Here is a 15,426-nt window from a genome sequence, read left to right as displayed (position 1 = left end):
CGTCAAAGTATTAACACCCTTGACTTTTTCCATATTTGGTGTTATCGTGTTCACGCTACACGTTCCCCAAGGGCACCCACCCCACCCCCTCAACTCAAAAAGTGGCGCACAGAATGCAAGCATATTCTTAGAAATATTTAACCTCCACACATTAACCAGTCCAATAGCTCAAATGAAAGATAAACACCTTGTTCATCTACCCAGCGAGTCAGATTTCTAAAATGTTTTACGGCGAAAACATAGCACATATGTATGTCAAACCACCACAAAGACACAGACGATATGTAGCCATTTTGTCGAACAGAAGATGCAATCAGATAAATAATTCACTAACCTTTTGAAAATCTTCATCAGATGACAGTAATAGGACGTTACACAGTACATTTATGTTTTTTTCAATAATATGCAATTTATATCCATAAATCTCCTTTTACATTGACGGCATGTTCAGAAAATGCTAAAAAATGTCCGGAGAAATTATAGATAGCTCCGCCAGATAACGCCAGATAACAGCAATACACATCATAAACTTTGACTAAATATACATGTTCTACATATAGTTAGAAAGATACACTGCTTCTTAATGCAATCGCTTTGTCACATTTCTTTTTAACGTTACAGAAATCGTTTACTATTCAATAATCTGAGACGGCGCTCAGACATAAGCAATATTTCTCCGCTATGTTGGATTCAACAGAAACACAAAATTGTGCAGAATCAAGCTTTTGGATGTTATTAACGTACAAAACAATTGGCGATTCAACCGGACAAAAGCAATTCCTCTCAGACAATCTGGAACGGAGGAATGTGTACAATTTGCGCCCGAACGCGCATCTATTTTCTCGCGACACTTACAATTTTGCCTGCCAAAGGGTCAAAGCTCGCGGGATTTGCACAATTAAACGCTCTACTGAAAGAGGACATCTCGCGGAAGACATAGAAACCGTTCCCAGATCCATAGCTGGTTGGGAAGGGTGGGGGCGATGACATCAAAGTTGGCCCAACTTTCCTGATGAGAAAACTAGTTTGGGAGATTGGCTGCCCTGTGAGTTCTGCTATACATACAGACATAATTCAAACGGTTTTAGAAGCTTTAGAGTTTTCTATTCAATAATAATTATTACATGCATATATTAGCAATTTTGGACAGATTTGTTTTCAGTTTACTATAGGCACGCAATTCATCCAAAGGGGGCAGTATTGTCCCGAGCCTTAACAGGATTTATAGCCCGATTTTTATTTTATTTTTTAAGATTTTATTTTTTAATTCAAATGATTTCAAAATGAAAAGCTGAAATGTCTTGAGTCAGTAAGTAATCAACCCCTTTGTTATGGCAAGCCTAAATAAGTTCAGGAATAAAAATGTGCTTAACAAGTCACATAATAAATTGCATGGACTCACTCTGTGTCCAATAATAGTGTTTTATAATGTTTTTTTTTTACTACTTCACCTCTGTACCCCACACACACAATTATCTGTAAGGTCCCGCAGTGAATTTCAAACACAGATTCAACCACAAAGACTAGGGAGGTTTTCAAATGCTTCACAAAGGACACCTATTACATAAATTGAATATCCCTTTGAGCATGGTGAGGTTATTAATTATACTTTGGATGCTGTATTTAATTTTATTTCTTTATTATTTTTTTACCTTTATTTAACCAGGCAAGTCAGTTAAGAACAAATTCTTATTTTCAATGACGGCCTGGAACAGTGGGTTAACTGCCTGTTCAAGGGCAGAACGACAGATTTGTACCTTGTCAGCTCAGGGGTTTGAACTTGCAACCTTCCGGTTACTAGTCCAACGCTCTAACCACTAGGCTACCCTGCCGCCCGTATCAATACACCCAGTCATTACAAAGATACAGACGTCCTTCCTAACTCAGTTGCTGGAGAGGAAGAAAACCGCTTAGGGATTTCACCATGAGGCCAATGGTGACTTTTTAAAATGGTTACAGAGTTTAATGACTGTGATAGAATAAAAGTGAAGATGGATCAACAACATTGTAGTTACTCCACAATACTAACCTAATTGACAGAGGGTAAAGAAGGGAGCCTGTGCATAAAAAAAATATTCCTAAAAATGCATCCTGTTTGCAACAAGGCTCTATAGTAAAACTGTTAGAAAAATGTAGCAAAGCAATTAACCATGTGTCCTGAATACAAAATGCTATGTTTGGGGCAATTCCAATACAACATTTTACTGAGTACTACTCTCCATATTTTCAAGCATAGTGGTGGCTGCATCATGTTATGGGTGTGCTTGTAATCGTTAAGGACCGGGGAGTTTTTCAGTAGCAAAATCTTAAAGGAAAGTCTGCTTTCCACCAGACACTGAGATTAATTCACCTTTCAGCAGGACAATAACCTGAAACACAAGGCCAAATGTACACTGAAGTTGCTTACCAAGTAGACATGGAATGTTCCTGTGTGGCTGAGTTAGTTTTGACTTAAATCTAATTGAACATATATTGCAAGACCTACAAATGGTTGTCTAGCAATGATCAACAATGAATTTGACAGAGCTTGAAGAATTTTGAAAAGATTCATGTGCAAATATTGCACAATCCAGGTGTGGAAAGCTCTTAGAGACCTACCCAGAATGTTTCACTGCTGTAATTGCTAACAAAGGTGCCTCTACAAAGTATTGACTCAATGTTTCTTTATTTCATTCTCAATACATTTGCAACATTTTCAACAACAAAAAATGTATTTAGTCATTATGGGGTGTTGGGTGGTAAAAATATAAATTGTATACATTTTTAATTCGCGCTGTAACAACAAAATGTGGAATAAGTCTAGGGATATGAGTACTTTCTGAAGGCACTAACCGTCTCAGGGTTGCGTTCAGTCACTGAAACCCAATAATCCTTAGTGCTGGTGCACATCTGAGTAGCAATCTGGGCCCATATCCTCAAAACTTCTCAGAGTAAGAGTGCTGATCTATGATCAGTTTTAGCCTTTTAGATCATAATAAATGTTTTTATTTATTTATTTTTTTACATATGGACAGATCCTAGATCAGGACTCCTACTTTCAGACACTTTGTGGATACGGGCCCTAGTCTTTATCATCCACCGTCTGCATGGGCCATGTGCCACTGTTCTCAGAATCCCCTGGTGGAGGTGCCAGGATAGCTGTGTCAATTTGGTGACCGTTATGTAAGGAGGTTAAGACTCACTGCAGCGAGAGAAGTAGCCTTGACATTTGGACATTGAGCAGGACCCAGATCATTTTGTTTGTTTAGTGTTCATTTCACTTTGCCCCTAACCCTGACAAATCTCATTAGTATCGAAGTAGTTGGAGAGAAAGTGTTTGTCTGTCATGTTTGAATAACAAACCTGATTGATTCAAGTGCAGGCTTGCATCTGTTCTCAGTGCTCTATGCCAAATGACATTTGCATATCCATTTCATTACAATACATTTAAAAAAGGGTTGCTAAATTATTAATGGATTGTCTAGTGTTGACAGTGGTCTGTTTGATATGGTTCTAGGAATTTGTATGTCATTTTTACAATGAAAGCCACGTCCATCCAACATTCTTCGTAGCTAGCCAGCATTTATAACCGATACCATAGTACATTTTTGAAAAGGCTCTGCAAGGAATCATTCCCACTCTAGGTCTTTGAGATTTGTAATCAATATATTAAGTTGGTGTATATTTTTTTCCATTTTTTTTATTCCAGATAAGCCCCACAACCCCATGGTGAACGCCGGCGCTATTGTTTGCACCTCATTGATAAAGGTATGAATCCACTTGTGTTTCTGTGTATTTTTACTGTCTGTCTCATTCATAGTTCATACCAATGACCTCCGGCCCAGATAAGGTAAATTTGCCTTGTTCGCTCTGCGCCAGCGTCGATATTTGATTAGTGACGAGCGCCGCGATTTAACACAGGGGTCTTCAACCTTTTCTTGCCCAGGGGCCCCAGTCATGGCACACCCGTGACCCAGGGACCCCATCATATGTTAGCAATTAGGTCAATGGTAATGGCAGGGAGAAGTAATCAACATTTTAAATGAATAGATTTGGTAGATTTGTTTTTCTCTTTTTTTACTGTAGGTATGTACAAAATTAGCTTATTCTGTTATTGCTTGCGATATTGATAAAAACAGAGTCCGGGTCAGTGTGGTAGACAACGTTTGGAAAGCCTAAAGGGGGTTAACCTAGTTTGTCATCATCATCTTGTTTGTCTGAGAGAACACCTCTCGACTTAATAGAGGCATGAAGTCGACTGCTAGGTGACTGCCATGGCGATTAAGGCCTGTCGTAATTCTCCCTGAGAGGGATTTAGGGCAGCCACACTGGGACATGATTTTGCCGCCCCCGGTGATAATAACCTGGATGGACAAACAAAGACACACACACACACACACACAAACAGACGAAGCTATGTCAGAGAGATCATGGAGCACTTTAGCTGAGCCCGCCAAGCAGGGTTTCCGTTAGTAAAATGTGTCACTGGACATTTGCCTGGCAGCATTTCAATTTATCAGACCCGTATGAATTGGGTTCATAACTTGGTTAGGCCGTCCACCCACGGTGCTCGGAAATACAGAAATCCCATTTAGATTAGGGTAATTAATCTTAACAGACCATGCAACGACGTGCATCCATACCGAATTCAGATGCGCACTTTGAAGATGTTAGAGTAACTGTCCACATGTACTTTTCCTCAGCCAACAAGACGAGTAACGAACAGTCAAATCACTAGTCCATGACAATCTACCATCCCCTATAGTAGAAAAGTTTACCTATTTTATTGGTCAGCTTGGCGAGAAAGAAATAGCCTATTCCAAACAGACTCTGGGACAGTTGTGGGACTATAGATCCCAAAGTAGTAGGCTACATAAAACAACGTTAAAAGCAATGAGGCTAATACAACCGATCAGAACATTTAGCTTAAAATGTTGATAAACTATTATCTTCACATTATAAAGTGTAGCAATGCAGACAAGGCAGTAGGCTAGGTGTATATGTTCAGGAAAATATCCATTAGAAATTTAGAAAGAGGGGAGATCTAAAGATGCTAAGACTAGCATGGGTGTCTAATTTGTCTAGGATTGTGCCTTTGGCTACTGGACAATGAAATAAAGTTGATTTGAAAACCAATAGCACACGAGATAAATAGGCTACTGCTTTCAGTGGCATATGGAAGACTTCCAAATGCCATGCATATGGTCGGATTCATAATATGTAGTAAAACGTTCAGGTTTCAAACAATTAAGTACTTGTTTTCAAAATGCATACTGCCTCCAGCTCATTGCAAAGTAGTGTGACGCGTGAATGAAACCTGCCTTCTGTTACCTATGCACAGGCGAATAAGAAGCGTGCTTCAATTACTAGTTGAGAAATAATAATCGTAACTCATTTTAATAGGTGATTGCCTTTTAGAATTGTTACGCAATGATTGGGTTTATAAAAGCACCTTTCACTCCAGCAGCAAGGAAAGAGCTGTTTGAGGACCGAGAGCAGCAACTCTCGTGCTGTCTGACAGATTTTTCACTCAAAGGCGCTGTATGATTTGCCCGTGTGATAAATCAGATGCATAACGAGTTTACTCGCGCACCAATTGAATTCCACTAAATACACATGACTTGTCAAATATATTTCCAAAGCCGCTTAGGTTATTCCATCTACTTGTTTGGTTCACTCGCTTTTCTTCAAGGAAACAATATTTCCTCTTTTAAACGGGCATTGATCCTGAGCTGATCAATCGGAGAAGCTAGTGCTAGCTTTTGGTGTCCCTCTTAAGAGGTTTGCTACACTATTACAAAAAAAGACACTAGGAACCTTAAATGATACTTCAGCTGTCCCCATAGGATAACCCTTTTTGGTTCTTGGTAGAGTCCTCTTGGTTCTAGGTAGAATCCTTTTGGGTTTCATGTAAAAACCCTTTCCGCAGAGGGTTCTACATGAAACCCCAAATATAGGTTTCTCCTATGGGGACAGCCGACAAACTCTTGAAACTCTCTTTTATTTTTTCTAGTCATTAGCTTAACCCCAGGCTTCTGTGCCTCTCCACACCTGTCTAGACCTAATAAACTGTCTCTCATCTTCTCACTGCTGTCGTCTCTCGACTCCTGAGGACAGGAGGGTGTCACCCCATCTGTCTGCTCTTTGGAGAGGATGGACCAATAGGAACAGAGTAAACACAAACATCCACAGACGTGATTGTCTGTTCTCGTTGCTTGTTGAGACTTGTTGAACATTAATATGAGGCTTGTTTTGTTGTGGAATTGACCTTTGTTCTCTCTGAGAACTAGGCTACTTTTTCTGGGACTATAGGACACGTATGTTGTTTGGTCTGATCTGTTTGTACAGTTTCCCCATCTCCTATGGTCATTGGCGTAACATTGACTATAGGAGTTGGCAAGAAAACACAAACAGATCTGTGAGCAGGCTTGTTGTTGACCCGCCACTTGCTGTCAGAAAGAGTCCGGGTAGCCATTTGATTAGCTGTTCATGAGTCGTATTGCTTGGGAGTAGAAGCTGTTAAGCCGTTTGGACCTAGACTTCGTACTCCGGTGTTGCTTGCCTTGCGGTAGCAGAGAGAAGTCTATGACTAGGGTGGCTCGAGTCTTTGGCAATTTCTAGGGCCTTCCTCTGACACCACCTGTTATAGAGAGAAGTCTATGACTAGGGTGGCTCGAGTCTTTGGCAATTTCTAGGGCCTTCCTCTGACGCCACCTGGTATAGAGGCCCCGGATGGCAGGAAGCTTGGCCCCAGTGATGTACTGGGCCGTACGCACTACCCTCTGTACCAGGCGGTGATGCAACCAGTGCTCTTGATGGTGCAGCTGTATAACTTTTTGAGGATCTGAGGACCCATGCCAAATCTTTTCATTCTCCTGAGGGGGAATAGACATTGTTGTGCACTCTTCATGGCTGTCTTGGTGTGTTTGGACCATGACAATTTGCTGCTGATGTGGACACCAAGGAACCTCTCTCAACCTGCTCTAACACAGCCCCGTCGATGAGAATGGGGGGCATGCTCGGTCCTCCTTTTACAATCGTCCACAATCAGATCTTTGTCTTGATCACGTTGAGGGAGAGGTTGTTTTCCTGGCACCACACTGTCAGGTCTCTGACCTCCTCCCTATAGGCCGTCTCATCGTTGTCGGTGATCAGGCCTACCACTGTTGTGTCATCGGCAAACTTAATGATGTTGTTGGTGTCGTGCCTGGCCTTGCAGTCATGAGTGAACAGGGAGTACAGGAGGGGACTGAGCACGCACCCCTGAGGGGCCCCATGTTATGGATCAGCGTGGCGGATGTGTTATTTCCTACCCTTACTACCTGGGGGTGGCCCGCCAGGAAGTCTAGGATCCAGTTGCAGAGGGAGGTGTTTAGTCCCAGGGTCCTTAGCTAAGTGATGCGCTTTAAGGGCACTATGGTGTTGAACACTGAGCTGTAGTCAATGAATAGCATTCTCACATAGGTGTTCCTTTTGTACGTGGAAAGGGCAGTGTGGAGTACATAGAGATTGCATCATCTGTGGATCTGTTGGGTTTCTGGGATAATGGTGTTGATGTGAGCCATGACCAGCCTTTCAAAGCACTTCATGGCTACAGACGTGAGTGCTTCGGGTCAGTAGTCATTTAGGCAGGTTACCTTAGTATTCTTGGGCATGGGCACTGTGGTGGACTGCTTGAAACATGTTCGTATTAAAGACTCAGTCAGTGACAGGTTGAAAATTTCAGTGAAGACACTTGTCAGCGCATGCTTGAAGTACATGTCCTGGTATTCCATCTGGCCCTGGGGCCTTGTGAATGATGACCCGTTTAAAGGTCTTACTCACATCGGCTACGGAGAGCGTGATCACACAGTAGTCCGGGACAGCTGATGCTCTCATATGCATGCTTCAGTGTTGCTTGCCCCGAAGCGAGCTTCAAAGTCATTTAGTTCGTCTGGTACACTCGTGTCACTGGGAAGATCGCAGCTGTGCTTCCCTTTTGTAGTCTGTAATATTTTTCAAGCCCTACCACATCCGACGAGCGTCGGAGCCGGTGTAGTATGATTCGATCTGAGGTCTGTATTGACGCTTTCCTTTTTTGATGGTTCGTCGGAGGGCGTAGAGGGATTTCTTATGAGTCCCATTCCTGGAAAGCAGCAGCTCTACCCCTTACCTCAGTGCGGCTGTTGCCTGGTTGGGGTATGTACGTACGGCCACTGTGGGGACGACGTCAACGATGCACTTATTTATGAAGCCAGTGACTGTGGTGTACACCTCAATGCCATCTGATGAATCCCGGAAACATATTCCAGTCTGGGCTAGCAAAACAGTCCTGTAGCTTAGCATCTGTGGCATCTGACCACTTCCGTATTGAGCGAGTCACTGTTACTTCCTGCTTTCGGAATCAGGAGGATAGAGATATGGTCAGATTTGCCAAATGGAGGGCGAGCTTTTTATGCATCTCTGTGTGTGGATTATAGGTGATCTAGAGTTATGTATAATTTTTATTTTATTTTATTTGACCTGATTGCACATGTTAACATACTGGTAGAAAATAGGTAAACCGGATTTAAGTTACCCTGCATGAAAGTCCCCTGCCATTCGGAGCGCTGCCTCTGGATGAGTATTTTCTTGTTTGCTTATGGCCTTATGCAGCTCTTTGAGCGCAGTCTTGGAGCCAGCATCAGTTTGTGGTGATAAATAGAGAGCTACGACAAATATAGATAAACTCTCTTGGTAAATAGTGTGGTCTACAGCTTCTCATGAGATACTCTACCTCAGGCGAGAAACATCTTGAGACTTCCTTAATATTAGATTTCTAAATGTTTTTTACAAATAGACACAGACAGCAACCCCATGTCTTACCGGAGGCAGCTGTTCTATCTTGCCAATGCACTGAACCCAGCCAGCTCTGTTATTCATGTTGTCGTTCAGCCACGACTCTGTGAAAAATAAGATATTACCGTTTTTAATGTCCTGTTGGTAGGATGGTCTTGATCGAAGCTCATCCATTTTATTATCCAATGATTGTACGTTGGCCAATAGGACTGATAGAAGAGGTAGATTACCCACTCGCCTTCGGACCCTTACAAGGCAGCCTGACCTACGTCCCCGATATCTCTCTCTTCTTCATCGAATGATGGGGATTTGGGCCTTTTCGGGGCCTGAAGTAAATCCTTTTGCGTCTGCTTCGTTAAAGAAAAAATCTTCGTCCAGTATGAGCAGAGTAATCGCTGTCCTGATACCCAGAAGCTATTTTAGGTCATAAACGGTGGCAGAAACATTATGTGCACAATTGGTCAAGCCTCCGTGGCCATCTCGTGAAGCAACTCATCCATTATACTGACCCCCCCCCCCCTTTCGTTGAAATATTATGCACCAAATGATAAACAGATGGAGATGTCCATTACTTTCCCAAGTGCCAGTGTATGTCCTTCCAGACTTTGTCTATGGAAATCGAGACTCGCATGTTGGCCTACCAAGCAGCTAAGTGTATACAGAGTATGCACACACACCCACGGAGGGGCTACACCTACACATACCTCTACATTGAAACAGGAGCAAACACACCACATACTGTACACACGCACACACACACACTGAAAGGTATATGTTTCTCTCGGGTTAAGCCATGCATGGAGTTGATTTGAAAGGTGTTGTGTTACCCTGTCTGGGTGTCCATTTTATTCCCATGTGAGTTTTTCCACAACATTACACAGGCACTGCGAATAGAACATCTACTCCTGAGCAAGCTGCATTCTCCTCCATTCATTGACAGGGTCATATAATGTGGGTGGGTTCTTTCTGTTCGTACATTTTGTCTGTGAAACGTCAAAATCCAGTGGTTTTGTCTTTTTACTTGTTGTCTGTGTCAGTTAATAGATAACTATGTCTGTGTCCCTCTCAATGCCCTGTCTCCCTCAGTATGTACCCGCGTGTGCGTCATATAGCATAGTGGAGAGCTGATTGTCCCACTCACAGGAAATATGTTGGGCTTACACACCCCACTGTGTGTCCATGACAACGCCACCGGGGCCACACCCCGACTATGTAACCATGGTTTTGATGGCTTCTTGTGTCTTTTTTGTGTGTATGTTGTCACATATTTTGCAGACTTAGGAACTGTGGGATATTATGACCACCGCTGCCATGTCGTTGGTAAATGACGTTGGTAATTTTTCTTCCTTTTCTCCCTCCCCCACCATCCCCACTCATTGAACAAGCCCGGATAGAATAGATACATCGATAGCCTCATTTAGCATCTCTGTCAACATACCACTGTAATTTTTTGTTTGACTTGGTTATGTGTACCGATACATATGTTAGAATGCTGTCTGGAAGCAAAGTATTTTTCTCTGAGCAGGTTGAGTTCAATAGTCAATAGACATGCATGCCTATTTTTGGGGGGGGCCATGTCTAGCAAAGCCAGTAATAGCAAAGAAATATGAGCATACTAGATCAAGTGACAAGGAAGATCGTTTTTTTTCCTCCCTCGCGCCTCTCTTTGCTCCCTCTCTACCTCCTGCTCTTCTGTTTTGTCTCCCAGGCGATCAACACCATGCTAATAAGCCCTACTGATCCCCAGAGCTGTTCACAGGACACGTTAGCCTATAATACACACACACACACACACACACACACACTGCACGGCAATAAAATAAGTGTTAAATAGGGCTGTGAAGGACATGGAATTTTGGATGAAAATAATTTGGACAGCCAAGAGACTGCAGTCTCTCTGTAATAACCGTTCAAATAGGAAATGTGATTTGTTGATTCAACTGACATTACATGAAATACATTCCATTGCATGAGCCACATTTTAAAGCTGCAATATGTAAGCTTTTGGGCAACCCTACCAAATTCATAAAGAAGTGCTAGATCTGTGCTACTGTGACTTATTTCTTTGCTTCCCATTCTTAAGTTTTGTTTTTGCGTCTTTTACTATACACTATATTTGCTTGTTTTGTCACATATAAACTGAAATTAGGTAGAAATATTAGAATTTTAGCAATCAGGAAATGGCAGAGCAACTTTTGCATAGTGCATCTTTAACATCAATTCAATGAACATTCTACATTACCATGGAAATTATTGCGTCACAATACCAGGCAGCTATTACGGGGGTACCCATGAGTTTACCAGGCAAATAGGTTATCAATAAAACGCCACAATATGGTGCCGAGTGTACAATTTGACTGCTCGGGTGAAAGGAGACCCCAGGCTCCTCTAAAACCATTGACAGGTAGCTACGTGCCACGTTCAAAGGATTGTTAAATAAATGTTGCAACTGTTTTGGTTTTAATATCACCTGTTGAAGAGCATTGTCAGAACTACCCATTTCCGATTATTCCATGCAGAACAATTGCGCACATTTATCTCTATCAGAGTTATGCAAGTATGACCTATTGCCAGGGTTAGATGTTCCAAGCACATTTATTCATTGTCTGCTACAACACCTTTCTTGCTTCAGCAAGGGACAAAAAAGTTTCATGTTAAGAGTCCATGTTATGGCAGAAACGGACTCAACCTGCACGAATGCCCAGCCGTCCCGGCTTCAGTCAGCTGTTTGTTCCCCCTCCAAAAATATTTAAAGAATGTGTATGTATATATATTCTATTTTTTAATGGCTATGATGGTTATTCTTCATCCATAACCATTGGTTATATGGTAATCATGACCGTCGGTTACACTGTTATGTGTAATTGTGCCAGCCCTAGTGTTACATTTATATACAAAATGTGATTATGACGGGTCATCTCCTTTAATTTGATTCCAACCAAAGCCCACGCATTAACTGTCTTTTCGTGTCTATTGACTCTATAAATTCATTATACTTCTCTCTGTAACTATATAACACCCATCAGATTCTCTTCTTCCATGTTGAATTGTGTATGTTTGTCTAGGTTTCACCGAAGCTCAGTTAACTTTGCATTTATAATGCATCGAACTGATAATATTTTTAGTTTTTGTGTATGACAGTATTATTATTTAAGCCAAGGTTTGTGTTTTCTTGCTACTTTCATTCTGCTGTAAATATTTTCTCTTTGTCCAACAAACTTGACTTAATACCGTTTCTATTACTTTTCAGCAGGGAGCGAGCAATGCTGAGAAGTTTGACTATGTAAGTTTAATACCACATGTTGTGCATTGTGGCAGCTGTTTGGAGTTATATTGGGTATTTTGTAATATATGGCAGAAAAAAGTTTGACTGATTCTGTTGTTTCATTTCCAGGTCATGAACTTCCTGAATAAGATGGCAGGAAATGAGTATGTAGGCTTCAGCAATGCCACGTAAGTAGAGAGTGGCACCCTATTCCCTACAGTGCATTCAGACCCCTTGACTTATTCCACATTTTGTTAAAGTTACAGCCGTATTCCAAAATGTATTAAAACATTTTTTTTCCCTCATCAATCTACACACAATACCCCATAATGACAAAGCAAAAACTGATTGTTAGAAATGTTTGCACATTTATTACAAAATAAAATGTATTACTGAAATATCACATTTACATAAGTATTCAGACCCTTTACTCAGTACTTTGTTGAAACACTTTTGGCAGCAATTACAGCCTTGAGTCTTCTTGGGTATGAAGCTGCAAGCTTGGCACACCTGCATTTGGGGAGTTTCTCCCATTCTTCTCTGCAGATCCTCTCAAGGTCTGTCAGGTTGGATGGGGAGCGTCGCTGCCCTGCTAGTTTCAGGTCTCTCAAGAGAAGTTTGACGGTGTTCAAGTCCGGGCTCTGGCTAGGCCACTCAAGGGCATTCAGAGACTTGTCCCGAATCTACTCCTGCATTTTGTTGGCTATGTGCTTAGGGTCGTTGTCCTGTTGGTAGGTGAACCTTCGCCCCAGTATGAGGGAGCAGGTTCTCATCAAGGATCTCTCTGGACTTTGCCGTGTTCATATTTCCCTCAATCCTAACTAGTCTCCCAGCCCCTGCCTCTGAAAAACATTCCCACAGCATGATGCTGCCACCACCATACTTTACCGTAGAGATGGTGCCAGGTTTCCTTCAGACGTGACGCATTGCATTCAGGTCAAAAATGCCAATCTTGGTTTCATCATACCAGAGAATCTTGTTTCTCATGGCCTGCGAGCCCTTTAAGTGGGCAAACTCCAAGCAACCTTTCACGCACCTCTTACTGAGAAGTGGTTTCCTTCTGGCCACTCTACCATAAAGGCCTGATTGGTGGAGCGCTGCAGAGATGGTTGTCCTTCTGAAAGGTTCTCCCATCTCCACAGATGAACTCTGGAGCACTGTCAGACTGACCATTGGGTTCTTTGTCACCTCCCTGACCAAGGCCCTTCTCCGCCGATTGCTCAGTTTGGCCGAGCGGCAAGTGGTGGTTCCAAACTTTATCCATTTAAGAATGATGGAGGCCACTGTGTTCTCGGGGACCTTCAATGCTGCAGAACATTTCTCGTACCCTCCCCAGATCTGTGCATCGACACAATCCTGTCTCGGAGCTCTATGGACAATTCCTTCGACCTTATGGCTTGGTTTTTGCTCTGACGTGCACGGTCAACTGTGGTACCTTATATAGACCGGTGTGTGTGCCTTTCCAAATCATGTCCAATTTAATTTTTACCACAGGTTGACTCCTATCGAGTTGTAGAAACATTTCAAGGATGATCAATGGAAACAGGATGCAGCTGAACAAAATTGAGCCTCATAGCAAAGGGCCTGAATACTTATGTATTAAAAACAGAAATAGCTTATTTACATTTTTTTTATTTTTTTTATTAACCTGTTTTCACTGTCATTATGGGGTATTGTGTGTAGATTGACGGATGAAAACATTTTATTTAATCCACTTCAGAATTAGGCTGTAAGGTAACAAAATGTGGAAAAAGTCAAGGGGTCTGAATACTTTCCAAATGCACCGTATACAGTGCAATATGTGGGCCCTGGTCAAAAGTAATGCAGTAAATAGGTAATAGGGACGCCATTTCAGACGCCATTTCAGATGCTTTGTGTGGCCTCCTTCTCCTTTCCGGACCCTTCTCCATGATTCATTATTGTTTAGACTGCATGCAGTCTAAAGTCTGGATGTTTACAGAAGTTAATCACAGTAGGCTCAGGATCTCATTTGGAAGAGGGTTTTTAATTATGACGGCAATGAAGGAATGTGGTGAAAGAAAACACATCTACTCACATGGGTGTAGACTGTTAACACTCGTTGTGTTCTTTGTTACGCAGATTCCAGTCGGAGCGCGAGTCAGGAGACCGGAATTTCGCTATCGGCTACTACCTGAAAGAAAAGAAGGTCAGAACCGTGATGCTATCTCTCCCTCATCTTTCCACTTCCTCTTATCCTCCCTGTTCTTTTACTTGGCACTGTTTGCTGTTCCCATTGTACAACTCACTAAGTCGGAGAGCTGCCTTTACGTTTAAATTTGAGTCATTTAGCAGACACTCTTATCCAAATCAACTTAGTTGGTGCATTCATCTTAAGATATTGCAGCTAGGGGGGAAAGCCACATATCTCAATCATAGAAAGTACATTTTTAAAAGTTAATTAGCTAGCAGAAAAGTCAGTGCTAGTAGGGGGAAAGTATTTACAGTTGAAGTCGGCAGTTTACATACACTTAGGTTGGAGTCATAAAAACTAGTTTTTCAACCACTCCACAAATTTCTTGTTAACACACTATAGTTTTGGCAAGTCAGTTAGGACATCTACTTTGCATGACACAAGTAGTTTTTCCAACAATTGTTTACAGACAGATTTATTTCACTTATAATTCACTGATTCACAATTCCAGTGGGTTAGAAGTTTACATGCATTAAGTTGACTGTGCCGTTAAACCGCTTGGAAAATTCCAGAAAATGATGTCATGGCTTTAGAAGCTTCTGATAGGCTAATTGACATCATTTGAGTCAATTGGAGGAGTACCTGTGGATGCATTTCAAGGCCTACCTTCCAACTCAGTCCCTCTTTGCTTGACATCAAATTAAATCAGCCAAGACCTCAAAAACAATTGTAGACCTCCACAAGTCCGGTTCGTCCTTGGGAGCAATTTCCAAATGCCTGAAGGTACCACGTTCATCTGTACAAACAATAGTACGCAAGTATAAACACCATGGGACCACGCAGCTGTCATACCGCTCAGGAAGGAGACGTGTTCTGTCTCCTAGAGATGAATGTACTTTGGTGCAAAAAGTGCAAATCAATCCCAGAACAACAGCAAAGGACCTTGTGAAGATGCTGGAGGAAACCGGTACAAAAGTATCTAAATCCACAGTAAAACGAGTCCTATATCGACATAACCTGAAAGGCTGCTCACAAGGAAGAAGCCACTGCTCCAAAATCACCATTAAAAAGCCAGACTACGGTTTGCAACTGCACATGGGGACAAAGATCGTACTTTTTGGAGAAATGTCCTCTGGTCTGATGAAACAAAAATAGAACTGTTTGGCCATAATGACCATCTATGTTTGGAAGAACATAAAGCAAGCCGAAGAAC

The 15,426-nt window shown here is 42.0% G+C and overlaps 1 protein-coding gene across 8 annotated transcripts in view; it reads left to right on the top strand.

The window, feature by feature from the left end:
- glsb (glutaminase b) overlaps positions 1-15,426 on the top strand; it is a 63,845-nt gene that overhangs the window by 26,625 nt on the left and 21,794 nt on the right. For 6 of the 8 annotated variants that reach the window (XM_064944953.1, XM_064944951.1, XM_064944958.1 and 3 more), the window contains exons 7-10: positions 3,689-3,747; positions 12,047-12,079; positions 12,191-12,249; positions 14,162-14,228. In XM_064944953.1, the coding sequence (XP_064801025.1) occupies positions 3,689-3,747; positions 12,047-12,079; positions 12,191-12,249; positions 14,162-14,228 (218 nt within the window). The remainder of the gene's footprint in view (positions 1-3,688; positions 3,748-12,046; positions 12,080-12,190; positions 12,250-14,161; positions 14,229-15,426) is intronic. The other 2 variants (XM_064944954.1, XM_064944952.1) reach the window with 1 other exon arrangement.

The sequence above is a fragment of the Oncorhynchus masou genome, chromosome 29 (genome assembly GCF_036934945.1).
Source record: "Oncorhynchus masou masou isolate Uvic2021 chromosome 29, UVic_Omas_1.1, whole genome shotgun sequence".
NCBI classification, from domain to species: Eukaryota; Metazoa; Chordata; class Actinopteri; order Salmoniformes; family Salmonidae; genus Oncorhynchus; species Oncorhynchus masou.
This window is presented reverse-complemented; position numbering and strand designations above follow the sequence as displayed.